Source organism: Heptranchias perlo, chromosome 30 (genome assembly GCF_035084215.1).
Source record: "Heptranchias perlo isolate sHepPer1 chromosome 30, sHepPer1.hap1, whole genome shotgun sequence".
In the NCBI taxonomy this organism is placed as follows: domain Eukaryota; kingdom Metazoa; phylum Chordata; class Chondrichthyes; order Hexanchiformes; family Hexanchidae; genus Heptranchias; species Heptranchias perlo.
Window position 1 is genome coordinate 10,877,458 of NC_090354.1, and position 26,467 is coordinate 10,903,924.

General features: G+C 40.7%; 1 protein-coding gene across 1 annotated transcript in view; it reads right to left on the reverse strand.

The window, feature by feature from the left end:
* Positions 1-26,467, reverse strand: part of kcnh4b (potassium voltage-gated channel, subfamily H (eag-related), member 4b) — a 115,369-nt gene that overhangs the window by 29,501 nt on the left and 59,401 nt on the right. The window contains exons 6-11 of the mRNA XM_067969223.1: positions 24,299-24,456; positions 15,993-16,200; positions 11,263-11,457; positions 8,716-8,915; positions 6,629-6,878; positions 2,106-2,320 (exon numbers count right to left, since the gene is read on the reverse strand). Of these exons, the coding sequence (XP_067825324.1) occupies positions 2,106-2,320; positions 6,629-6,878; positions 8,716-8,915; positions 11,263-11,457; positions 15,993-16,200; positions 24,299-24,456 (1,226 nt within the window). The remainder of the gene's footprint in view (positions 1-2,105; positions 2,321-6,628; positions 6,879-8,715; positions 8,916-11,262; positions 11,458-15,992; positions 16,201-24,298; positions 24,457-26,467) is intronic.

The window sequence follows — 26,467 nt, forward strand, 5'->3', positions numbered from 1 at the left end:
ATGTTGCTCACAGTTAGTCATGGAGTTCCCACTGTTCATGATGACCCAAGGGTTTGGACACTTAGCCCCTGCTGCTTCCGCTCGCTGACTTCCTGCTGCTACCACTTGGATCGAGGTCCCAAAACTCATCCTCTGCTACTGCTGGTCAAGTCTTACAAGTGCATTGCTACCAGTCCCCATACTGATAACTTATGGCTGCTTTCTGTTTGTGGTTTTTGCAATATGATTGGTCAGCGTGGACTAAGCAGACAGCAAAGATCCTTCAATCTTACAGACACAAAACTTAAAAAAAAAAAATTACTAGTAAGTTTCCCATGGTTTCCTTGTGGCTTTCCCATGATCAGTTGATTAATATGCTATTTTTTATACATAAGATGGGAAGGGAGTTAATAAGAATAAAACCAGTGGCCAAATTTTACAGCAGAATCAATTGCCACAAACCAGACATTGCTGCAGACATGGATGTCTTCATGATTTATCGACTTATTAAGAATGGTTGTCATTTATTTGACCTCAGACAGTGTTACCTCTCTTTGTTACTGATCGTGCTCTTCTTCTTTAACATCAGTCAGGAACGGCTGGAATTTGCATTTATCATACAACTGAATCCCAGTTCGCCTGCCCCCCTCCCACCTATTGAAAAAATAAAAATGGCCATGAGGTGACATCACTTAGAAATTTGGCAAAAACCTGCATAAAAATGAGACTTAAAAGGACGTAGAATCCAGATTGCATGTAGTTTAGTGATTCCTCACACTGAATTCTGCAGTTGGAGTTAATCCCCAAATCCAAATATATACTCAATACCCATGTATTTTCATGGTAATCCAGCATGTCAGATTAGGATAGCTTTCAGCAAGAATTGACAAGTTTTTAGTAAAATAGCCAATATACAGTAAAGGGAAGTTTTAGTGAGATGATGTGATGAAGATTGCTTGCAGATTGAACACCAGATTAAGTGACTTTAACACAATGCTGTGTAACTCTGATGATCCAATCCACATAGAGAAGGTGAAAACTTCATTTTCTTGTTCATTGATCATCAGATTTCTTTTCTAATCTTGTTTTTAATTAGTAGCTTTTATGGCATTAAATTGACTGGATGATTCACTAATTACTGGACAAAAATCCCTGATACGCACACCGCAAATAAGGTGGCCTCTCAGGGCTTAATGGGCAATTTACTGAGATTGATGTGCAGTTGCACAAGAACACAAGACAGATACAGTTAAGGAAAGCCATTAGGCCTATTTTAGCTCATCCACTCAGAAATATCCTTTAGTTCCCATCACAGCCTCCAATGGTTCCAGAATGTTTGCCTCCACTACCCTATGCAGAAGTCCATTGTGTTTGTTGATCACTTTTTGTATGAAAAAGAACTTCCTGATTTCGGTCCTAAATTTACCTTTTACTAGTTTTTACCTTGTTCCTTTGTCCTTCTGTTACAGTTTAGTTTCCTCCCAATCTCATTAGAATACGTCCAAATGTAAAATGTGTATAAATGGGTGGAAATCAGCATAAACAATCAGGGCCCAAGGAAACACCAAACCCACACCACATAATTCTTCTTTAAGTTAAGTTTCAACTCATTCACCCATCATTCCCGCACATCAGGCTCAGCATATTTAGAAATCTACAAACGGGGAAGATTTTCAAATTTTAATGTAACTTATATTTTGCCATAAAATGCATTCAAAGAAACAGAAAATATGGAATAGGTCTCAGTGAGGATAAGAAAAGACACTCAAAAAATTTCAATTAAACACCAGAAAAATGACTGCTTCCCATTGTGCCTGAAAATCTGGTCGCAATGTGAAGGGAGCCCTCGAACAAGTGCAATTGGAAGATACTCAAATTTGACAGTTGCGGACATGGTCAGTTTGTGGGCGGAGATTAGTTCAGATGCAGAGTTTAATGAATGACTGTAAAAGATCGAGGAGACTTGGACATATTGTAGTTAAGTGCGTAACTCACGCCTAAAATTCTGCAATCTTTTAAGCCACGTAATTAGATTGCACCCAAATTACGCGCGTTTCTGGGCGTAAGTGTGGAGCAAACTACAGGCCATTTCTAAAAGTCAAATATTTTTAGAGGTCTGCTCTTACCAATGCTTCATGTCCTTCTTCAAGGTTGAAGGTCAGGTCACGGTGGATGTCTGCCAGGAATTTGCTTGAATATTCAGGATAGAGCTCCAGTACCTCATATAGGCCTCTCAGGCTGATGTATTGCAGGTCACAATAAGTTAATGCTTTGACATCAGCATTTGTTTTAATCACCCGACCCTTGGTTGAAAGATCTGCACCAATCAGGTCCCCCTTGCCTGGAATGGGAAATAGTACAGACAATATTTATGTACCTTAAACATCAACTCATGTTATATCCAAATCTTTATGGTGGATGCGAATTGGGGAAAGCAATCAAAATATATTACAATCATTTCTACTCAATAGGTATTGAAGGAGTGGAGAAGGGGATATGACTTTTTAAAAATCCATATCTATATTTTCTATTTGAGTTCAATCAAAATTCAAAATTTTACTTATCGTTTGGTCAAAATTACTGAGATTAAGCAGCACAATGGAGCAGATCTTTGGAGCACCAACACGAGTCCTAGGAGAAGTGATCTCCCCATGTGGTGAAACTCCAGTCTCAGTCTTGCTGTTAAAGGAGTGGAAACCCGGCTCTTCCTCACAGCGAAGGGGTGTAAAGCAAAGCCACGAGGCATTATGATGTACCTATCAAAGGCCAGTTACAAAATAACCATTGTCAAAGCCTGAGAGCTCGTCTGTCTAGTGGGGTATAGGATGGAAGACCATAGGAAGGAGATTTGAAACTTACCTAGAAAATGGAGCTTTAATTTGATTTCTTATTCTTCTGACAATTCCCATATGTTTCTTTGTAAAGACATACTAAGGAGAGTCACTCCTAATGATACCTTTAATTTTTCTTCCCCAAATCTAACATTAATTACCATCCTTCGGCCTACGTAATCATGAACATTTGACCTTAAGATAATTATCTCCAGTTTCCTAACACTTTGTTTTTCCAGACTGCACAAACATATTTTCTGCTTACTGTGCTCTGAATTTATAAAAATACATTTTCATTTTGTCAACACAAACTAGATCAATAAACTGCAAATGTTTTATTGGTTTGAAAACTTATACCTTTAAAACTTCTTCAGAAACACTGGGTATTTGGATTACACCAGTGTCCCTTCACCTTGGGAACCTGGTTTTGAATCCAGCCCAGACTGCTGGGATGAAAGGGTCCTCTCCCGTCTAGATGTAAGGGTGTTACATTAAATGAGTTTGGATAGTTTTTAAACCTACTTCTTAATGGATGCAACAGCACCAAAACTTCTTGCCAATTGGCACTACATTTGCTATTTCAGGGGTTGACAATGGATCAATCCAGAGAGGACAACAATAAAATTGAAGGCACATGTTCGCGGTTTTAAACCTTTCAAAATCATCATTTTAAAAGAAGGATTTAGATGTTTGAAGTAATTAACTTGGGTTGGTAATTTGCTTTTATCACTACTGTTCTTACTTTTGCAAGTTTGAACCTTTTAAGTTGTCTGTCTAAACAGATCAGTTTAACATTGTATTTGTTTTCTACTAAAGTTGATTTCTTTCAGCTCCACTAAGCTCCTTTTTGACTGTAAATAGCAAATAGAATTTTTTGTGAATCAATTTACTGTTTCTAGAGTCTACAGACTCCAAACACCCAGGGGACACTGTGAATATGTGAAGAACTGGTCTATTTCTAACAAATGTGATTGAACACGGAATTTACAAAACAACCCATAGTCCACAGGGGCTGCAAATAATAACGTGATAAGAATATTTTATCTCACTTCAATCTTTTTTTGAGTGCTGTAAAATCCTGTAGGGCTATCAGGAGTGCAGTCTGCCAGATGCAGTTCTTGAATCATTAGGACCTGTTTCAGAACAAACCCTCTCAGTGAAAGTACTGCAGAACTTCCTTGTTGCTGCAATTGTTATTTCAATAACGACAGAGAGGAGGAGAGGAGAGAATGAGGCAAATTGTTTAAGAATTGAACTCGAGTTGGAGAAGTGGGAAGACTATTAGTTTACAAAGAAATGTTCAAACAGTTCTCACTTTAGCAGTGCATAAGAGAACCTCAATGAAAGAACACCCTCCTACTCATATTATATAAACTTGTAGCTTAGCAACAGCAGCAATAACGATGTGGCTTTTCACAATACCAGAACTCAGTATATAACAAACAAAGTAAACTGATTGGTGCTTTGGCTGAAATTTAACCTACTCCAGGGACAGGGTTGTTCAAAATGAGACAGCAATATTTTAAGATGTCTGCATTTGGTATCTGATATGAAGAAAAACCATGAAAATTGGAAATCTAAATAAAAACAGAAAGTGCTGGAAATTTCTATCATTTTTCACACTGCTAAAATAAGATCTTTTTACAAATGGTTTTCTTCTTGCAATCTAATGGACTATGGTTAAAAAGGTAATAATTTGCCTCATTCCTTCCTCCCAATTTATAATTGTCAGCTTGGCTCAGTGAGGTGCACTTCCACCTCAGAGTCAGAAGGTTGTGGGTTCAAGCCCCATTCCAGGATTTGGGTATAATATCCAGGCTGACACTCCAGGCAGTACTGAGGGAGTGTTAGAGTTGGAGCCTTTTCAGGTGGATTTAAAGGATTCCATGAGACTATTTGATAGAGAAGTAGAGAGTTCTTCTTATGTCATGAAAACAGATTGACTAGTTGTTCAGAAGCAGCTGGAAATTCACAGCAGGCAATTGGTATCTGTGGAGAGAAGATCCACTTTCTCCACAGATGCTGATATACGTGTCGTGTGTTTCCAAATACATCTAATTTTTTTCCAGAATTCCAGCATTTGTTTTTTTTTAAAGTGTTTGCTCATCTCATTTGCTATTTGTGGGACTTTGATGTGTGCAGTTTAGCTGCATACATAACAGTAACTACACGTCCAACAAGAATTCATTGGATGTGAAGCACTTTGTGCCATCCAAATCTAATTGTTTCGACAGTTGTCACTGTGATACACAGCCACATTTTTCACCCCCTCACCCTCCCAGTAGTGTAGTGGCAAATTTAACACATGGAGAGTTTTCTTTTTGGAAGTCTCAACCCTTCTGAACAGTCAATAATAAAACAGTGTGATGGAAAATGTTAAATGTAATGCAATTTTATAACATGGATACTAAAATCCAATTAAAACATATAAAACAGGCTCATTGTTGGCTCAGTGAATTTATCCAGTGAGTAGCTGAGTCAAACAGAACAGGAAGGCTTGCCAACCTATAAACTTGCAACCAGCCAGCCGACCGTAGCCAACCACACAAGCAACCAAGCACCACCAGCAAGCAGCATTTAGAAGCTACCTATTCACAACCAATGAGCAGTCACTAGAAGTCAGCCAGCCACCATAACTACACAATCAACTAGTAGCGAGCCAACCTTGGAAGTTTGCCAGCCACCCATAACACAAGTAGGGAGGCGGCGATCTGCTTCCCCAGGTTATTGGAGCAGTGGAATGGGAGGGGAAATCGACAGCGGTGGGGGGGGGGGGAAATCGACAGCGGGAGGGGAAAATCGACAGCGGGGGGGGGGGAAATCGACAGCAGGGGGGGGAAATCGACAGTGGGAGGGGTAGTGACAGAATCAAGAGTAGGAGAGTAACATGCTTACCTCTAAAACATTAAAGTATCCCACCGTGTCCCTTCAATTACACCTCTGCCAACCCCTCAGTTATCAGAGACACTCTTCTCTCAATCACAGAGACTCTTTCCCCTCTTTCCCTCAGTTCAGAGAATCAATCTTCTTCCCCCATTTCGTCATACTTTGATTAAGGACCCAATTCTGTATGTCACCTTTAAACTTGAACATCTCAAGACCACTTTTCAAATGAAAATTAGGTAGTTGCTTGAAAAAGCAAATATTAAAGGAAATAGGGAGTGAGCACAAGAGTTGGATTAGACTAGGCAGCTCATGTGGAGAAGATTACCAGCACAGACTTGGAGGGCCAAATGGGCAGTTTCTGTGCCGTAACATTTTATGATTCAATTTGTGGGCGGGAATTCCCGATTTTACAAAACTAGATCCATTAAAGTTTACAATTTAATGCAGGAAGATAGATCACTTTCCCCCAATATCACTCCTGGTTACCATCTTTGCCTCCCGCAGTGCCACCCCCAGCATCAGAGGATCAGGTTGAAACTGGAATCAAAGTGGGACCACTAAAACTGAGCTGTGATGGCTTATCCTTATTGTAGTGGGTGAAGTTTAAAACCCTGCTGATTTTTACTTACAAGCATGCACACCAAGTGTAAAACACTGAGTGTCTGCCCAAAATGAGATGTATGCCAGACTGATCTAAGTAATGGTTTGCTGAGGTTGCTTAAAGCTGACATACTGAGAAATGCAAAACTGATCTGCGCACTGAAAAACACTTGAGCTTAATAAGCTGAAACTGGGTCACACAAATGAATGGAAATTGTGTTTGTTCTATATAAGTGTGTATGACCACATCCAACTGAAGAAGATGCCAAAATGTAACGTGAAAAAGACAGCCACCTACGCCAAGCTAAGTTCAAATGATGTTAAGCTCTTACCGAGAATTGCCAATACCATGTTGTCTTTCAGAACTTCCATTGAGCCTGAACACACAAAATAGTTTGCCTGCAGAGCATCACCCTGTCTGATGAGGTACTCTCCTGGGGCACAGAAGGAGGTTTTGATATGGAGGGACAGTGATCTCAGGCATCCACGACTGGCCGATGTAAAGAGGGGTAACTGCAGAATCTCCTTGTTGAGGTGCATGGCAATGTCGGCACGTAGCTCATCTGGGAAATCTCGTAAAAGCTGCAGAACATAAAGGGAAGATTTGAACTTACATCCCAGGATGTGCTTCCGGACAGAAGTCAATGCACATTCTCAGTAGTGAAAACGTACAGCATAATATGAAGTTAACAGATCGTTTGTGGATATGTTCCGATTTAACCATTTCTATCAAAGACATCAGGTGCCTTTCGCAGACCTCAAACATTTGATACCAGTGAAGATACAAAGAAGGTAATAGTCCTAATGCACTAATTGCCTTTATTCTTTAGCAGGCTAACAAGTATAACATTGTACTGGAGTAGGATACGCAAAGAACCCGCACAGACTTTAAATTGCAGTGCCCAGCTTAGACCACCAACATGCAACATCTCAGAGTAAATTGATACAGGTTTATGCTTATAATTCCCACAGAGTTCCCAATCTCAGCCACACACCTCTGGAGAAGTATTAGGTGGAGTCCACATGCTGCTGCATGGGCATCTCCCAGTGGCTGGTTCAAAACTTCATCAGTGGAGGGGAGGGAGCAGATTGACTGCCTGCCCTATTAGCGAGAGTTGGTGCATGGCCTTGGGGAATTAGACAATGAGTATATCTTATCCACATTATCAAAGAAGTACTTAATGGATTTTAAAATGCTAAATGGTTTAGATAGCTTTCAATTAGAGTTTAGTCATACCAAGAACAAGACTTTCTTTAAAATAATCTCCATTAAGATGGAATTTTACTTGCCACATCCCCATATTATAACAGTAAAACAATCAATACAGAGTGAAGACAGTGAGTGATACAATGTATTACATTAACTCCCTCTAATTTCAGAGATCTAAATTTGAATCCAGTCTAGACAAAGGTCTTCTCCTTCTGCCGAGGATCACAAATCAAATGTGTTTCAAGAGGTTAGTCCATTTCTCAGTGGAAATGAGTTAACAACTAACTTGTACTGAACTCCTCATTACTCAGAAGATCCTTCAATATCTTCTTCTTTCTCTCTCAGTCGCCACAATTACAGTGTGACAAAATGAGATGTACTAGTGGAGTAGGTAGCACTAGTCTGAATTCAAGTACTAGTATAGTAGATAGTGCTAGCTTGAGTCCAAGTAATAGTGCAGTAGATAGGACTAGTCTGAATTCAAGTACTAGCCATCGATCACCAGATCTGGCTGGACCACAATAAGTGCTATTGGGCCTCACTACTCCAGGATCATCATGGAAAGCAAAGATAACCCGACTTCTTCACTACAGACCATCTCTTTAAACCCCTCTCACCTACTCCTCCCACCCTTACCTCCAGCAACAAGTCCAAGGAGTTCATGGACTTCATTATTACTACGATTAAGACTATCTGTACAGCTGCCTTTGAAGATTCGCCTTCTAAGTCAAACATCCCCCTAGGCTCTCCCCTGCCCTAAGCCTTAAACCCTTATCTCTCCCTAGTTTCTCGCTCATCTCCTCCATAACCTCTCTGAGCCCATCTCATCCATAAGACCCATCTTGTGCTCCCTTGACACCATTCCTATTAAAATGCAGAAAACTCAGCTTCCGTTCCTGACCCCCATGCTAGCTGATGTTGCAAATGCTTCCCTCTCCTCAGGTGCTTTCCCCCTCCCTATATATGGTGTGAATGGAAATAATACACTGGAATGCTGTACTTAGATGGGAATTTAGATATAATGGGAATGGTAGACTGGAATTCTCTACTTGAATCATATAGACCGTTACCAAGACTGGTGAACAGGGCACTTCGGTTATTCGGTGTGTTGAATTTTTTCCACTCATGTGACAAACAGACTTTTGGATGAAACAAAGGTTCATAAATAAAACTAGATTAATGTAAGAGCAGGAGTCCAGGATATTCTACCTCGTTGGCATCGATCCCATTATTCACTGACCATGTTGTCTGGAAATATTCGAGCATTCGCTGTTTGAGCTGCTGGGGAAGGTGGTGAACTCGAATAAAGTCTTTCAGGTCCTTCATTCGCGTGTGGTAGAGTGAACGCCTGGAGTACATGCGCTGGATAATGGCAGTAACATTCCCAAAAACAACAGCATGCATCAGAGCTGGAAAGGAAGATGGAACAGACAGAACTGTGAAAGGAAGGGAAGTTAAAATCTGGCTTTCTTATTAGTGCTTTAAAAGAAAATTCATTTTATAATTATTTAACTGTTCTTTTCCCCAACATTTTCATGAGCTGTTAGATTCAACAGAAAGCTCAATAAGTTATGTACCCAATTGATGTGATAGAAAAATAGAAAATAGGAGCAAGAGTAGGCCATTCGGCCCTTCGAGCCTGCTCCGCCATTCAATATGATCATGGCTGATCCTCTATCTCAATACCATATTCCCGCACTCTCCCCATACCCCTTGATGCCTTTTGTGTCTAGAAATCTATCTAGCTCCTTCTTAAATATATTCAGTGACTTGGCCTCCACAGCCTTCTGTGGTAGAGAATCCCACAGGTTCACCACCCTCTGAGCGAAGAAATTTCTCCTCATCTCAGTCCTAAGTGTCCTACCCCATATCCTGAGACTGTGACCCCTCATTCTGCCCCCCCCCCCACAGCCAGGGGAAACATCCTCCCTGCATCCAGTCTGTCTAGTCCTGTTAGAATTTTATATGTTTCAATGAGATCACCTCTCATTCTTCTAAACTCCAGTGAATACAGGTCTAGTTGACCCAATCTCTCATACGACAGTCCTGCCATCCCAGGAATCAATCTGGTGAACCTTTGCTGCATTCCCTCTATGGCAAGTGTATCCTTTCTTAGGTAAGGAGACCAAAACTGCACACAATACTCCAGGTGTGGTCTCACCAAGGCCCTGTATAACTGCAATAAGACATCCTTGCTCCTGTACTCAAATCCTCTTGCAATGTGGGCCAACATACTATTTGCCTTCCTAACTGCTTGCTGTTTTCTCCCTCCCTCCTGAATTAAATAGTGGGGTTACATTTGCCACTCTCCAATCTGCAGGAACTGTTCCATAATCTATAGAATTTTAGAAGATGATAGTCAGCTATTATGGTCACTATGTTGGCCTGTGCTTTGCTAAAATTAACAATGGTTCCAGTCAGAAAGTGTAGAGTTTTTTGGGTTTTTGCCTGTCTTGAATACTATATAAATTATTCAATGACTTACCATGTCAACAAGACATCCACAACGACAACAACTTGCAATTATATAGCACCTTTAATGTAATAAAACATCGCAAGGCACTTCACAGGAGCAGAATCAGACATAAATTGACATCGAGCCAAAGAAGGAGAAATTAGGATGGATGACTAAAAGCTTGGTCAAAGAGGTAGGTTTTAAGGAGGGTCTTAAAGGAGACAGAGAGGTTTAGGGAGGGATTTCCAGTGTATTAGGGCCTAGACGGCTGAAGGCACGATGGCAATGGTGGGCAAAGGAAGTGGGAGACGCACAAGAGGCCAGAGTTGGAGGAACGCTGAGTTCTCAGAGGGTTGTAGAACTGCAGGATGTTACAGAGATAGGGAGGGATGAGCCCATGGTGGGACTTGAACACGAAGATGAGAATTTTACAACTGAGGCGTTGTTAGACTGGGACCCAATATAGGTCAACGAGCACAGGGATTATAGGTGAACAGGACTTGGTGCGATTTAGGATATGGGCAGCAGAGCTTTGGACAAGCTCAAGTTTATGGAGGGTTGAAGGTGAGAGGCCATCTTCAGGCTGCTGAGCTGCAAAAACAGCCTGCTTGGGAAGCTCTGCTGCTGACATATTGCCATTACAGCTGCTACAACAGGCTCCCCTGCAGCAGACAAGGCACCTGCTGCTTTATAGCTTCTTCAAAACATTCTTACCATAGTTTGTTTTAAATGAAAACTTTCATTGAAAATAATATAGTAGTAGCAACAGGCATAACTGGTGAGAAGATGAGCTCATTAAACTCTTGATTACAGGACAGATCCTGCCTGCTCTTTACAAACAAAGTAAAATGACTTGCAAGACACTTCACCTTGATGATCCTATTCTGGCTGGTGCCATGGGTGTTGACTCTCTGCAAGCCTTCAAGAGGGAGCTGGATCGCTTCTTGACTTGGGCAGAGTTCGTATCATATGGAAAATAAGTGCACTAACAAATAAAGAACACATGTTGCATGTGATCTCCTGGACTGGTTTCGATCACCTGAGGGGTTCAGAGACGAATTTTCCAGAGTTTTTTCCCCCTTTATTGGCCCTGGATTTTTCTGTGTTTCTTTGCCTTCGACTTTTAATTTTGGCTCTTTATATGGCGGAGGGGGGGTGCGGGCGGGTTAGGGAAGGAAGAATCCAGCCGTGCCATTTCAGCTATCATGTGGGGCTGGCTTCATGGACCAGCTGGTATTTTCCTGCCCGCTGTTTTATAATGGAGTAGAACATGGTTTAAGTGATTGGACTAAGTTACTTACCCCCTATAAGCATCGTGCAAATTGAAAAAATCTTCTCTGCGTCTGTGTTTGCAGAAACATTTCCAAAGCCAACGCTGGTAAGACTGCTCAGGGTGAAGTAGAGGGCAGCAATATAGGCGCTTCTGATGGATGGGCCACCCACCGAGTTGTTTGTATACGGAGTCTCTAACCGTTTACCCAGCTCATTCAGCCACCCTGAGGAAAGGACAATCAGAAGTCCTAAGTGTTTAAATGTACAAAACCCTGTTCAGGCAGGACCCTCACTTAAACTACCAGAAAATTAGACACACCTACATACATGCATACAGTACAGCAGCAGGGTTAAAAAAATACAAAATCAAAATTAAATTCATACAAATGTTCATTTTAAATTACATTTCATCAGCCATAAGATGCCCCAACTACATTGGCAATTATTTTATGAAAGGAACCAACTTAGGTGAAGCAAGTTAGTAAAGTAATGGATGTTAATGCTAAGGGTTGGGAAAGCTTTCTACCAGTGCTAGAAGTACTACACATAAAATAGGGAAACTGGAAGCACAAATCGAACTGGAAAGGTTTGATGTGCAACAGTTACAGGCACCTGGCTGTAGCCTGGGAAAGATTGCGAGTGAAATATACCAGAATATAGCAGGTGGAATCACCATGGGTAGAGCTGAGGAAAAGGGAAGGATACAAAACGTTGGTGTGGGTACTTTGCAGATTCACTGTCCAAAATGACTTAAAAGTGGGCTGTATGCATATGCAGATCAGGGAGGTTTCTAAGAATAAAATGTTCTACTTGAGAAATACAAATAATTGCATTGGTAAAGAATCTGTTTGTTGTTTGGAGAAGTTGTTCCTCCAAATCAAATAAAAATATCTAGACTATAGCCCTAGCATTTTCTATTTCCTGCTTTGATTACCTGTTTCCATGATGAGATGTCAAGAGTTGTTGAAATGAATTTCTAAAGATTTCATGCTTTTTATTGTTTTGAAAGAGCTAATGTTGTAAGTCAAATATTGTACTGTTAGTTTCCTGCTGTGTTTGCCTGCATCTGTGTAACTGTGTTTCTTGTAAATAAATGCATCTATTATTTTTAGCCTGAATCTGATGGTCTAACAGTGTGGTATTTTTCATCTTTTGAAGCAGGTAGGAGAACATAATCTCTGGTGCATCATACTGTGGTAAAAGCATAATCATTAACTGGGCGGCATGCTATCCCATTCATGACATGCTAAGGTTACAATTTTCAATTCATAGCAGGATACGTGTGTTTATGAAAGCTGCCTTTTTACTATGAACATGAGTAAAGAGGTGTAGAGGAAACCTAAGTTGTTACAGTTATTACGAAAACAATAAGAGGAATGCTACAGCAAAAAAGTTCTTCAGTCTCTCCCCTTATATGTGGACTTTGACAGAGAATGGCAAAATGCTATTCATCTGAGGAGGCAATACAGTCAAGCCCGATCCCGACCTCCAGTGACACCCACACATACATACTTCCAACATGGATCACCGGGTAGTCATCCAAAAGTGGAAACATGAAACCAGGGGCACTGAAGCCCTGACTGAGATTGGCTAACTCAGTTAAGACCAGGGAATGAACATGGGGCAATCCTAGTTTATACAGTTCAGATACTCAGAGTTACATAGAATCTCAAACGCAGAAATGAGCCATTTGGCCCAACAGGTCTATGCCAGTGTTTATACTCTATAGGAGCCTCCTCCCACTCTAATTACTTCTTCCCACCCTTCCATCATATCACCCTATCTCCTTCATGTCTGCATCAAGCCGCCCCTTAAATGCGTCAAAGCTATCTGCTTCAACCACTCATATGACAGCAGGTTCCATGGATAAACCTGCTGAGCTCTAAAGGGTGCCTTGAATTTATTGCTGGAAGTAATCCTGGGGGGGGCGGGAAGGAGAAAAAGTGGAAGCAGTAGCAGAGGTTTTGAGAATAAACCAGCTGATCTCCTATGACGTTTTTCACAGTAGTCTGAAATACCTTTGTGATGTTTAGCTGCTAAGATGGAGTTATGCTTAATGTGACCTGTCCTTTTAAGGCCATTATTCAAATTCTCCTTGTAGGGATACAATACAGGCAGCAGGGATCTTAGACAAGTTGGAATTTGTGGAGGGTAGAACTAGGTGAAGGGCAGCAAGGGTGGCTCTGGAGAAATTAAGTCTGGAGGACAGCTTTAGTTGTAGTGGGTATAAGATAGAAACAGAAGGAAGTTTTTCAGTGAGACATCTGGATTGTAATGGATGTGACCTGGATGCAATCTATAATATATTAAATTTGCTGTGTATGTCGCACGTTCTTTATTCGGCAGCTCCATTCTGTGACACACTAACACATTATCTGGAAATAAAAAGCTGGTTATCAATAAAAAGTGGATTGTTGCAAAAACCCAACTGATTCATTCGTGTCCTTTGGGGAAGGAAACCTGCCGCCCTTTACCCGGCTTGGCATTTATGCGACTCCAGTTCCACACCAAAGTGGCTGACACTTAACTGCCCTCTGAAGCGGGCGAGCAAGTTCAGGACAACTAGGGATAGGCAATAAATGCCGGCCTTGTCAGCGACGCCCACATCCCGAGAATGAATTGAGAAAAAAGTCCGAGAGCTGCACACTCCTACCACTAGTTGGAGCTTCAGAAGCTGCACATTCTGATACCTTTAGCTACAGCATCATTAACGCACTATGAAGGAAAGTCGCTTTGTCCTGACTTTCCACGAGCACGGGAGATCTACTAGTTTTTTTAATATAAGAATCTATATAAAACTAGCTGATCTGATGTGGTGTTGCTCACGGGTAGCTTGGGGTCTGGCTAGATGCTAAACTGGCCAGTCCCTTTAAGGCCACTGGTCAGGTACTCTGGTGGAGAAGTCATCTTAATGGTCCCAAGATCAGAAATTGTTTGCTGCTTAATGAGGGAAGTTTGCCGATTGGGAAATGGTTGTAAATCACCAGCTCCAAGTCATAAATAAAAACAGTGTGCCTTTCTTTCCTTTTTTAATACTTTTGAAACTTTGCAGTCAGGCACCTGTAGGGTTAAGATACAGGCAGCAGGGATTTTAGACAAGTTGTGTTTGTGGAGGGTAGAACTGGGTGGGGCAGCAAGAATGTCACTGGAGAAATTATGTCTGGAAGTGGTGAATGTAAGCATAGCTTTAGTTGTAGTGGGTATAAGGTAGAAACAGAGGGAAGTTTTTCAGTGAGACATCTGGATTGTAATGGATGTGACCTGGATGCAATCTATAATATATTAAATTTGCTGTGTATGTCACACGTTCCTTATTTTGGCAGCTCCATTCTGTGACACCCAATCACATTATCTGGAAATAAAAAGCTGACATCAGTAAAACTTTGAAATAAATAGATGTATCTTTAGAATCGCTGCAGAGGCCCAATTAACGACTCTTTGGAGTAACTGGGTGAGTTTTCATTTATCACAAAAAATTGATCGTAATTTTAAAAAAAAAGACAGCTTTGTGTGCAATGAATTATTTCCAGTCGGTAAACTTCTCATCCAATAACAGTTACACTGTTAGAAATTGCATGTTCACGACACAAAGCTGTAGATGAGACCCATGCATATGTATCCGCTGTCAGAAGTAGACATATTTCAATAACACTCAGAAGTGTAGAATATGGTCCTTCAAAAATCAAACAATGAGAATTATTGGGTGTAACATGCTTCAGTAACTCTGGATGTAGTGTGCCAACATTTCCTGTAATTCAATGGGTAGTGATGACACAGCTAAGCAAATATAGTTCATGTTTTCAATTCAGTTTAATGAAATTTTAATGGTGTTAAACAGAATGGTGTTAAACAGAATGCTGATGCTTGCCACAATATGGTATAATGGCATAATTGTACACTCGTTGTTAGAAGGAACATCTTGGCCTGATTTATTGCTTCTGCCTTTTATGTACAAGCCGCACCCAATTAATTTTCATTTTTCCGATTTGAAATTTGATTGTTGGAGGTGATAGACTGTAGCAATCAGTCTTGGCAGTGTCCTATGACTCTGAATAGGTTTAACACTACACTTGGATCTTTGCCATTTTATTGCTTTCTCAGAGTTAGGACTTTAACCCTTAGCAAGTCTACAAAACCTCACTGAAATAGATAATTGAAAAAAAATAGTCAGCACGGGGTGAGGTTGTGTTGACTGCACAAGGCCTTGGTATTGAGTAGTAAGTCATATGAGCCTAGATTTTCTATCTGGTGTTATTTTAAATCTGAGCCACACGAGAAAATTTCTGTGTCACGATTTTTATTTTAATAAAAGAAAGGCACTTTTTTTCCCCTGTTGGGTTCTTCTGACCTCAGGCTCTTGTTAGAAGCCTTTAATTGAACTCAAGAAGGCACAGCAACTCGGCCTTTTGGCCTTAAAGTGTATATAGCAGGTAACATACAACTGCGTCTTAGCAGGAAAATAATACATTATACTTAACATGGCATAGCACTCCTGTTCTTATATAAAAAAAGTGCCCTCAGACTTACAGTGAGCAATGGCTCTAACGATCTACTAGTATGTTACTGAAGCTTCCTGCAGTAGACTAAACTGGGACCAGTATTCAAGAAGGGATAGCCAAACAGGCATTCACAGTGCTTCAATACATCGAAACATGAATAATGGCATCATGAATATAGGCCTAACTTCCAACCAATAAATATTTGGGCCAGTTAAGTTCCAAGATGAATCTGTGTGACTCGAACCTTTGTCTAGTCTTACCGATGTCCCACGTGTGTGGATCATTCATTTCCATCTCCCTCCTGCCAATCACGTACCAGATGCAGGCCATCCAGTGAGCGAGCAGTGCAAACATTGACATTAGAAGTGTGAGAACCATAGCGCTGTACTGGGAGTACCGGTCGAGCTTCTGTAACAAACGCAGCAGCCGCAACAGGCGCACAGTCTTCAACAAGTGAACCAGGGAGGTCTGGAAAACAAATTAGAACAACTGCAGTTACTTTGTTTGTTTGGCGTCGTCTTTTTGGACAGCATTTAAAGTGATATCAACACTGATACAAGGCACTTACTCTGAGTAATTAAATGATTCTAAAACTAAAACGTCCAAGTGCGTGTCCTTAACACAGATGCCAAAAACATAAAAATCAAAAGTGGGGAAAGAGTTCCTTTGTGCACAAAATCACAAGATGGATTTGATGAAAAAGTCCCTTCAGTTCATGTTTCCAAAGTATCAATCTTATCATCTTCCCATCGCAACAAGACGTAAGTAAGCCCAATATCTAAGCCTCAGCCACCCTTCCATTGTGATTAATAACCATGAACCATCTTGTCCTGCTGCTCTGGTGTATCTCTCACTATTGTTTTGGCTTTAATGCAAACCTGTTCTCTATAAACAGGCTTGCAATGCTGTTTAACACAAAGGATATCTTCCCCCAATGTTTGCATAGAATGTTCCCCATATCCAAATGCCATTGCTGTTTATTGACTACAGAGGACATCACTTGAAGTTATTATATATTCATTCCTTTCCATCAACTATTTTGCATTTTGAGTAAAGCAGGTGAATAGGATGCAAGGCTATAAATTTAAATAGTGAAAAATTTAAAACAGATAGTAGGAAGAATTTCTTTAAGTCAAGGTACAGCAGGAAAAAATATTACAGACATTCAAAATATAGTGGGTCGCTATTGGGAAGATTAGGCTACTGGTAGGAATGAGATTTTCTAGCAATAGACTTCTCATGTCCTTATACTTTCCTTCCTTTTTTTCATCTCCTCACCCCAAAGCTCATCTGATCTCAGATGTCGAGTAAGCATCTTGATTCTGGGCTCCTGATTACATTACTGTTTCTTTTAAGCTGCAAGGTCATGAACGAGAGCTCCCCCATATTATTCGGTTTCCATTTTTGCCCCTTTCTTCCTTCGAGAAAGCACCTTGGCAATATTGGCACCATGACACGGCTGAGATAGAGAAGGCATCTTGTGGGAAATTGTAGGTTTAATCCAGGGTACAGTGTACTGCAACACACATATTCCATGCTACCTCTGTGTGAATCAGAATAATTTTATATTGTAACTCCTGCTTTTAAGACAAATATATATGTGGGAGAGCTTTTCACCTGTTACATTCTATGCCCAATTTCCACCACACTGGATTTCAAAAAAAATTCTCCCTTCTCTCCTGAAGGTGGCAACTCTTGCTGGGGTACGGTGTCATGTGACCGACAACCCTCCAGCACCTCAACCGTGTCCATCTTCACATGGGACTTAGACAATGAATGTTGGTGGGCTATTAACTGTGGAAATTATCAACTTAAGCCTGATCCTGTTCATGCCAATGTCCACTTTCTAACAGGTGTCAATCAATATTGATTAGGAGCATGAACGTTGGCTGACTTTTTCCTTCCCTGTCCCAGGGATTAACAAGTCCTAAAGACTGCCTGAGCTGACACCAGCTAATTCAGCACAGAATGGGAATTGAACCAAGTTCTTCTGATCTATATGGCTCAGTAATGCTCTTGGTGGTATCTCTAACCACCAAGTCATCATGCAATCAGTCAATCAATTCAACTTTATGGGGAAATTTAGACTTAGAACAGTTTTCCTCCAGTTCACATTGTTCACCCCATGTCTACGTGAGCTGAATGAGTTTTCACAGTCTTAAAATTCACCAATTTAGCCAATTATCAGGAAGACAGATCCAATCACCTTTGAACTGCAGGATTTTATGACTTCAGGCTTCCTCCCACAATGGAATTCAGATCAGGTATTATTACCACAATCTATAAAAGGAAGACTTTTTTCCATAAAAGATATTGTAAAAATAAATAACTGTTTAATTTGTTTCCCATTGCAAATACAACAGAAAGCCAACGACTCTTGGACATATTGCAGAATGCTAAAATTTTATTTAACATAAATATTGCCAGCACTACCATAACTGAACATAATATGGAAAAGTATCTTTGCAAAATGAATGTGAAAATTTATGATTTATCTCCACTTATGAAATGATATAATCCAAACCACAAGGTGTGTTAACATGTCAGTGAAGGTGTGAGTTGTAGTATAAAAGAAGACCCCACGGAACAGATGTTTCCTGAAATTCTTCAATAATCACTTAGCACAGGTTGTGCTACCAAACTCTGGTTTGTGTCCAACTTTCGTATAAAATGTGAGTGAAAAAAGACGACACAGGAAAAAGAAGTGGTCAATAGAAAGCTTTTATTCCCAGCAACACACAACTAAAGCTGCAGCAAGTAAAACAAGATCTGGATTGTAAGTCGGGTTAAGATGCACATTTTCCTCTCTTTGCTGATGTTAGTGAAAAAGTTGGTCCAACCATAAGATAAGACTTTTAAGTTGATGGAGAATTGAGGAAAATATACCCTTAAGAGTTAAATGAAGTTATATTTACTGCATAATATTTAACCTAAAAAATACAGTAACAATGAATTCTTTAAAACATTAACAGTTTCTTTAAAGTGTAATATAAGTATCACATTTCAAAGTATTAACTGTAAACAATTACAAACTATTACTTTGAGGTAAATTATCCTATAATAATTTGATGTCAATAAAACCAGCTACATTTCCATTTACAGAATTCAGATATCAGTGTTTGAAGAGCCCCCGATGAAGAATCGTCAATTAAGTTACTCTCCACAGGGTCATCCTTAGGGCAGAGTTGCACATCTGCCTCTGCCACCAAATAATGCCCCAAATTTTCCTTCAGCTGACTGGTAGCTTCCCAGTGCAGCAATGAATAGAGCTGTGGACATCTCAAGATCATGTACATCACATCAACAAGAAAGATTACATGCAGCAATAACCTGTTTCCAGGATACGGCAAGACATTTTGTATTGGACTTGTTCCCCTTTGGCTATGGTTGAACCACATTATACAGTGTCCTCAATTGTAACTATTGTCTAACAATATGGGGATAGGATTTTAATCTTGCATATCCTGGGATTATGATGGAAGAGACGAAAGGACAGCACCTACAAGTGATAATATTCTCAGTTATCTGTGTTTACACAATAGAGGATATGCTCCCAGAAAAGGTTATCTTTCACACTCTACGAATTCATTGCACCTTTACAAATATGCCTTTTTCAGCTACAACAGATTCTTCATGCTAGGCAGGTAACCTTGTCAGAGATCCCAAAGACGTAGATGTGGACGAGTTATCTGTCAAGATAGAAGGAAGGGTGTGTTGTTTAATTCAAACTGGACTCTGCATAAATTGAAGGACTACATCACAATAAGATTGCATGAACTCTGGCCATCAAAGATAAAGGTGTTCAATATTTGGGAACGGGTGCTGCACCTGTGGGGCCTGGGTCTGAACCAAACCCAGGCTGATGATTGAAAGCCTCCTCTGACTGTTGGCTGCAAGGGTCTTATGTCAAGTGAGGTTGAACTGCCTCAACCCCAGTTCTTAGTGGGAATGGGTCCAAGAGCTAATTCAGCACTACTTGGGAATCCCATTCAGAGAGGCAATAACATAGCTAATCTAGGGACTGGGAAAAATGGCAAATTAGAATACAGCACAAGGAGGTGGAGAATGAATCACACTGTGGAGGAAGAGTAGATGAACTTCAATTGTATCTAGCCATTCCACACCTAGCCTTGGAGTGCTTGATACAGGTGAATGCATGAAATGGAAAAATGATTGATTTCCCAGAGCTAACATCCCTTACTCTGATCATCACAAAATTCAGCAAAAAAAAGGTTGGAGTTACACAAAAGAATCTGATTATGGACTAGAAACATTTAAATATGTTTTACTCAAAGGATTTGGATGTATATTGTTGCAATGCATATTATGTACAATGTGTAATGATAATAGCCAAGATTGTAACACACGTCTTGATAGAATAATGTAACACTTACCAGAATTAGAGGAGTCAAAGGAGGTGTCATTCCACACGGTGAAACATTTGGCCATTCTTCATTTCCCAACACTGAATCATTCTCCTTTGGCAGATTGATGTGCTGCATTCCAAATTTGTTGAAGCGTTTTTTATCCAGTGATACACTGTGAGCCATTGGCATGCTTTCAACAATCTTTAGGTGTTCAGATGATTTGCCTTTTCTAATAATGTTCAACTCATTTCCATTGCCTCATTGATAGGCCTTTAGCTTTTTGGTGCCTAAAAATAAACTCTGGAATTTTGTAAATTGTTTTACAAGTACTCTTAAAGCCAATTTACCTTGCTGCCATGTGCTTTCAGTGGATGGCATTTTCTGTACTTCACTGTCTGTGTAGAGTAGGGAAAAGTCAATGCAATTGTCAAGTGGTTTATTTCTGATAGTTAAAGTAGTTGTAATCACTGAAAATGACTGCTGCAAGAATATGAGAGCTGAGAATGCGAAAAGCCCATTCCGTCTGTCAGAGCTCATCCCTCTATTGCCTTAATGCATTCAACTGTATTTTAAATGTCCTGAATGTTTGTGGCTCCACTATTCTACCTAGCAATTTATTCCAAGCATTTATTACATTTTGAGTAAAGAAGTTCTTACCAATATGGGTTTTTTAAGTTTACTAATTTAAACTTTTGTTCTCTGGAATGATTCTCCTGGTTTAAAAGTGATATTCTGGATTTACTTTGTCTATACCATTTAATGTTTTCTATAGCTTAAATGAGCCCCTGCTCCCACTTTACGTCCTTGTGGCATGGTAGGAAAAGTTGAATTGCCCTGGGGTCAGGACTTTGCATCTCCATTAGGGTCGCCCAAAACTGGAAGTAACACCATGAGGTTGATGTCCTCCTTGTGTGACTTCTTGACCCACACTAAAGTATCTTAGCAACAATAGGCCCGTCCCACAATAGAACAATGGCTGAAGGATTAAAAAAATAGCTGCATGTTGTGACACCACAAGTCCCAGCCAGAATGGAGATGATTGGCTAATTCCCCCATTAATCATGCCTGGAGACCACACTGCTGTAAGCGACCGGGATTGATCTTACCCACATAACTATCCTCCACTCACTGCATTTTGCTGGAGAAATAATCCTGCTTTTATCAGGAGACTTTGCTGTGGTTTCAGCTATGAGTTCTGTTTGCCGTAGTTCATACTCTGTTTAAATAGTCTCTGTTTGCTGAGTAAATAGACTAATTGCTGTAATACGCTGTTTAAATAGACTCTGTTTGCTGAGTAAATAGACTTTGCTGAAAAATAGACTGTTTGCTGTAAGTCCTGCCGTAAATCCCGTCCCGCCTCCACAGTGCAAATTTACTGACTCAGTGGTGTCAATACTCACTTCATTAAAAAATTAAAGGAGACAAAGAAATAAAAACAGAAAATGCTGGAAATACTTATCAGGGAGGGGACAAAAAGTCAGCTTCGGTCACACTTGGACCTTAGAGCAGTCACAATTAGCAGGGAAGCAGTCACAGAGAATCAAGTGTAAGCCAAGTGCCAGAGGCATAGAAAAAAACAATTGAATAACTTGCATTTATATAGCACCTATAACGCCCCAAGGCACTTCACAGAGACTCAAGGAAAAACAGACACAAAGCTAAAGAAGGAAAGACTAGGAAGGATGACCAAGAGCTTAGCCAAAGAGGTGGATTTTTAAGGAGGGACTTAAAGGAGGAGAGGTAGTGGTGAATTGGATAGGTTTAGGGAGTGAACTCAAGGTCATGGGGCCTAGGTGGCTGAAAGCACCAATGATGGGCTGTGGGGAGGGGGATGCAAAATCGGCTAAAGTCAGGCGAATGGAGAGTTTGAGGGGGTTGTATGGCTGGAGAAGGTTACAGAGATAGAGAGACATGGGACCATAGAAGGATTTAAACAAAAAGGATGAGAATTTTAAATCTGAAGAAGTTGGGGACTGGATGCCAAAGATCATTCAGGTCAGGGGTGATGGGCCAGCAGGACTTGTGGGATATGATACTGACAGTAGAGCTTAGGATGAGCTGAATTTTATGGAGGTTGGAGGATAGTAGGCTGGCCAGTAGAGCATTAGAGTAATCAAGTCCAGTCGTGACAAAAGCATGAATAAGAGTTTCAGCGACGGATGGGCTGAGGTAGGTGTGGAGGCAGGGTGGAGGTGGAAATGGGTGGTTTTTGTGCTGGAGAGTATAGGGGTCACAAACTCAGCTCGCAGTTGAACAGGACACCAAAGTTGCGAACAGTTTGGTTCAGCCTGAGACAGGGGTGAGGGTACAGAGTTTTTGCCAGCCGTCAATGATTTTGACTTTGGTCTTCTCAAACGTTGAGCTGGAGAAAATTATGGCTCATCCAATGCTGGATGTTGAACAAACAGTCTGATAGCACAGAGGTGGTGGAGAGGGGTCGAGGGGCAGCTGTGCGTCATCAGTGTACATGTGGAAACTGACTCCATGACTGCAGATGATGTCACCAAGGGGCAGCATGAAGATGAGGAACAGGAGGGGGCTAAGGATGAATTCTTGAGGAATTCCCAGGTGACAGTGTGGGTGGGAATAGAAGCCGTTGCAAGAGGCGCTCTGGCTATTACCGGATAAGTAAGAGCAGAAACAAGCAACATCAGTCCCACTGAGCTGGATAACAGAGGAGAAGAGTTGCAGGAGGATGGCGTGATCCTGCGGAAAGGTCAATGGGGATGAGGAGGTTAATGCACCACGGCCATTCAGTACTTTGGGAGGGCTGGAAAACTCATTGGAGGGATTCAAAGATTTTTTTTTCAAAAAATATACTTTGTTCATAAAATTTGCAGCAAAACATACAATACAGTTGTCATTTCACATTCCAAGCGTACACAATACAGATTATACTGGAGTTGCAATTGAGGCAGGGAGGAATGCAAACCACAAAAGACTAAGCACTAGGACACCTGTATATTCCTGACATCCATCATTACTATGGTAGTGGGGGGCAGGTAGGGATTTCAAAATGAAATGGCTGCTTAGGGCTTTGCAAATGATCAATTGCATAGACAAAGGTGAAATTGAGCCACAATTAAAAAAAAATTCAAGAGGGTCTCCAATGAAGGCGGTAATTCTGCCAGGAGCCGATCTAAAATATGACAATTACCCCGACCCAGAGAATTCAGCTGGTGTCAGCCGAAGATGCTCCAGGATTCCACCTAAGTATGAAATCCTGGCCTCCGTCATCTTTGTGGATATCCTACCTGGGTAGACTGACATAAAGCAGCTTCTAGCATTAACTGACTTGATACTATATTTTTACTGTCTAATGTTAAAAAATGTAAGTCTTTATTTATTCATATTTATTGTTACTACACACAAGCTTGTCAAATAGCTGCTGGTCTGGGAGGATGTGAGAAACAACACAGGCTTCTCTGTTTAATTTGCGACTAGGCGGTTATGGAATCATTACACTGAAAATTTGTTAATTATACACTTCTCTGCCTAACAGATCTTGGATTCATAACAGTCAGTTCCGTCATCTAATTACTGAAGTAATCCAATTGGGTATAAACTGCCGGTAGTTCACAAGAACTAGACAAAACCAGTTTTGATTAAAGAATTCTTTAAGTGAGTGGAATTGGAGAAACCAGAAACATTATTGAGCATTTCTTAATTCAGAGTAAACTCAATAATCAGAGCATTTTTTACTGGGGAGAACGAGCTCTGGGAGCAGGACTACTGCAGTCACAAATTGATCATGATGCTCTCACACTCAATTGGAACTCACTTTTATTAATATGCTTGTGCAGGATGGTACAACCCCAAACATGTCTTGATATCAATTCTGGAGCAGTGCCTACAGTAGACATTGACTGTTATTTCACAAGTGAATCATCATTTTGAGTTATGTATGCGTGGGCAGTGAAATTACCGATATTATGCAGCAATAGTGTCTGCTCCTGGGGACTCTGCCCATTGCTTTAATATTGTTAGTGCTTTCTATCTCCTTTTCACTTCCTCTCCCCCTCCCCCCAAGAGGCTAAAAATCTGAAAGGAGTTGTGTGTAAAAGATAGATACAGATAAGGAAGGCCGTCCTGCACATCAAGTTTATCCGTTCAGAAAGATCTTAGTTCCCCTCACAGAGCTCCCCAACAGAATGACATGCCCCTTTTAAGAGGGAAAACTGAGTTAAATGCATACTTACCACAGTAATGTTAAAGGCATAGAGAAGATCAAATGGCAATGCAGCTATTAGATCCACAATAAACCATGTGGTTCCGTAATGGATGCAGATTGATCGAGCATCATATACCACTTGACCTGACTGACTGACATAAGTGGTACGAAAGTTCAGGATAATATCTGTTGGATTAAAAAAAAAGAAATAAGCATTATAAAGAAAAAGGGTAAAGCTAGTCTTCAGAATATAAAGTGATTTAATGGAACAATGTGCTTTACTGCCGACATTTTTAAATGCAGAATAAACAGCACTTTCACTCCTGTGGTGAGCATTACTTAAAAGCTTTCTTCTGATGACTCAGTTGGCAAATGCATTAGCCGGTGTGATACTAAGTCATACAGACCAGGGAGAACCTGGGAAGATCCTGATCTATGCTGAGTTTGCTGATCTAAAAAAAGAGCTCCAGGCTGATCAGGCTGAGGCTCTTTTCTCTAGAAAGGAGAAGGCTGAGGGGTGACCTGATAGAGGTCTTGAAAATTATGAAGGGGTTTGATAAGATAGACGCAGAGAAAAATGTTTCCACTTGTGGGGGAATCCAAAACTAGGGGTCATAAAAAGAAGCTAGTCACTAATAAATCCAATAAGGAATTCAGGAGAAACCTCTTTACCCAGAGAGTGGTTAGAATGTAGAACTTGCTTCCACATGGAATAGTTGAGGCGAATAGCACAGATGCATTTAAGGGGAAATTAGATAAGTACATGAGGGAGAAAGGAATTGAAAGTTATGCTGATAGGGTTCGATGAAGGAGGATGGGAGGAGGCTCTTATGGAGCATAAACACTGGCATAGACCAGTTGGGCCAAGTGGCCCATTTCTGTGCTGTAAATTCTGTGTAATTGAGCTGTAAACTACAATTGGGCTTGGGAGAAGGAGATAAACCAGCCAACTTTCTCACTCCATGGATGTTGGACGAGGACAAGATTGGCCTCAGCTGTAATGCCCTCACACAGCCACTATCTTGACTGAGACATGAAGAGTTGCCCCTTGGGTGAAGCATTAGTGGGGTAGACAATTAGAACCATACTCCAGTATGTGTCAGAACCTTCACAAGTTGAAGGCGAAATTGAGGGAAGGGAGGTGAGGAAAAGAAAATGTTTTTCCAGTACACCATTGACCAATCAGCTGCAATCACAGGCATGACAGTGAGTCTACTACATCTGCCAGTGTGACAGGGAGCCTTGTGAAGAGGCTAAGACCGCAGGTGAGAGGAACTTATAGCTCCAGACTGCCCAGCCCCTGCAAATTGAGAACGGCAGCCCAGGCGAAGCAACAAAAATATTAATCAGCTGGAAATTAATTTAACAAAAAATAATTGGCAGGTTGTTGGTGGTACCGCCATGAACAGTCTTAACAAAGAGCTCTTCAGATTTTAATGTAGTATTTTTCCTCTTACACATAACTCTGAAACATTAATTGGCATAAATTTTTCATGTTAAATGAACGAGAAGTTTGCAGAGCTAAAGGGACACTTTAAAAATGTAATCATATGAAATTTTTCAAATAAGTCCCACTAAATATAATCGATGTTGAAGAAATTAGATTGAAAGATATTTGAGTAAAAATGTGTTTCAGCTCCCCGTTGGCTAAGTTGGTACAGTCAACGTGTAACTGAGGTGTGCAGAATAAAGGTTCAATCTTCAGCCTGTGCTGAGTTGACTGGTCTCAGCCAGAGCTGCAGTAGGGCAGTACAGCTGGCCTCACTGCGAAATCCCACTTCAAATATGCAGTGGTATTTTATCCCCTGGAGCTGCATCATTTGTATCTGGATCAGCATCAAGTCCTAGCTGAAAGTGATGGTGAGGGGCAAGTCGGAGGAGCAGAGAAGGACTGTTTTTTGGGCATTCTGTGATAACAACAGAGTGTAATTTTCCAGTGGACTGTTTATATTCCACAAACTATAACTGAACATTACAAACACCATCAGGGGGGATTTACAGGGACCTGCAGAGTATTCTAAAGTCCCGTCCTTTGGTAATTTTTAATTGTGAATACCTACTACTGACTAGAGTAATACCAGTAATTCAGCTAATGAGTTAGGAAAACAGAATTATTGGGAAAAGAACAAGATGATTCCAGGCCAAGCAAGCAAAGGATTCTAATGACATGACCTGATATGAAGGGTGGAAGCAGAAA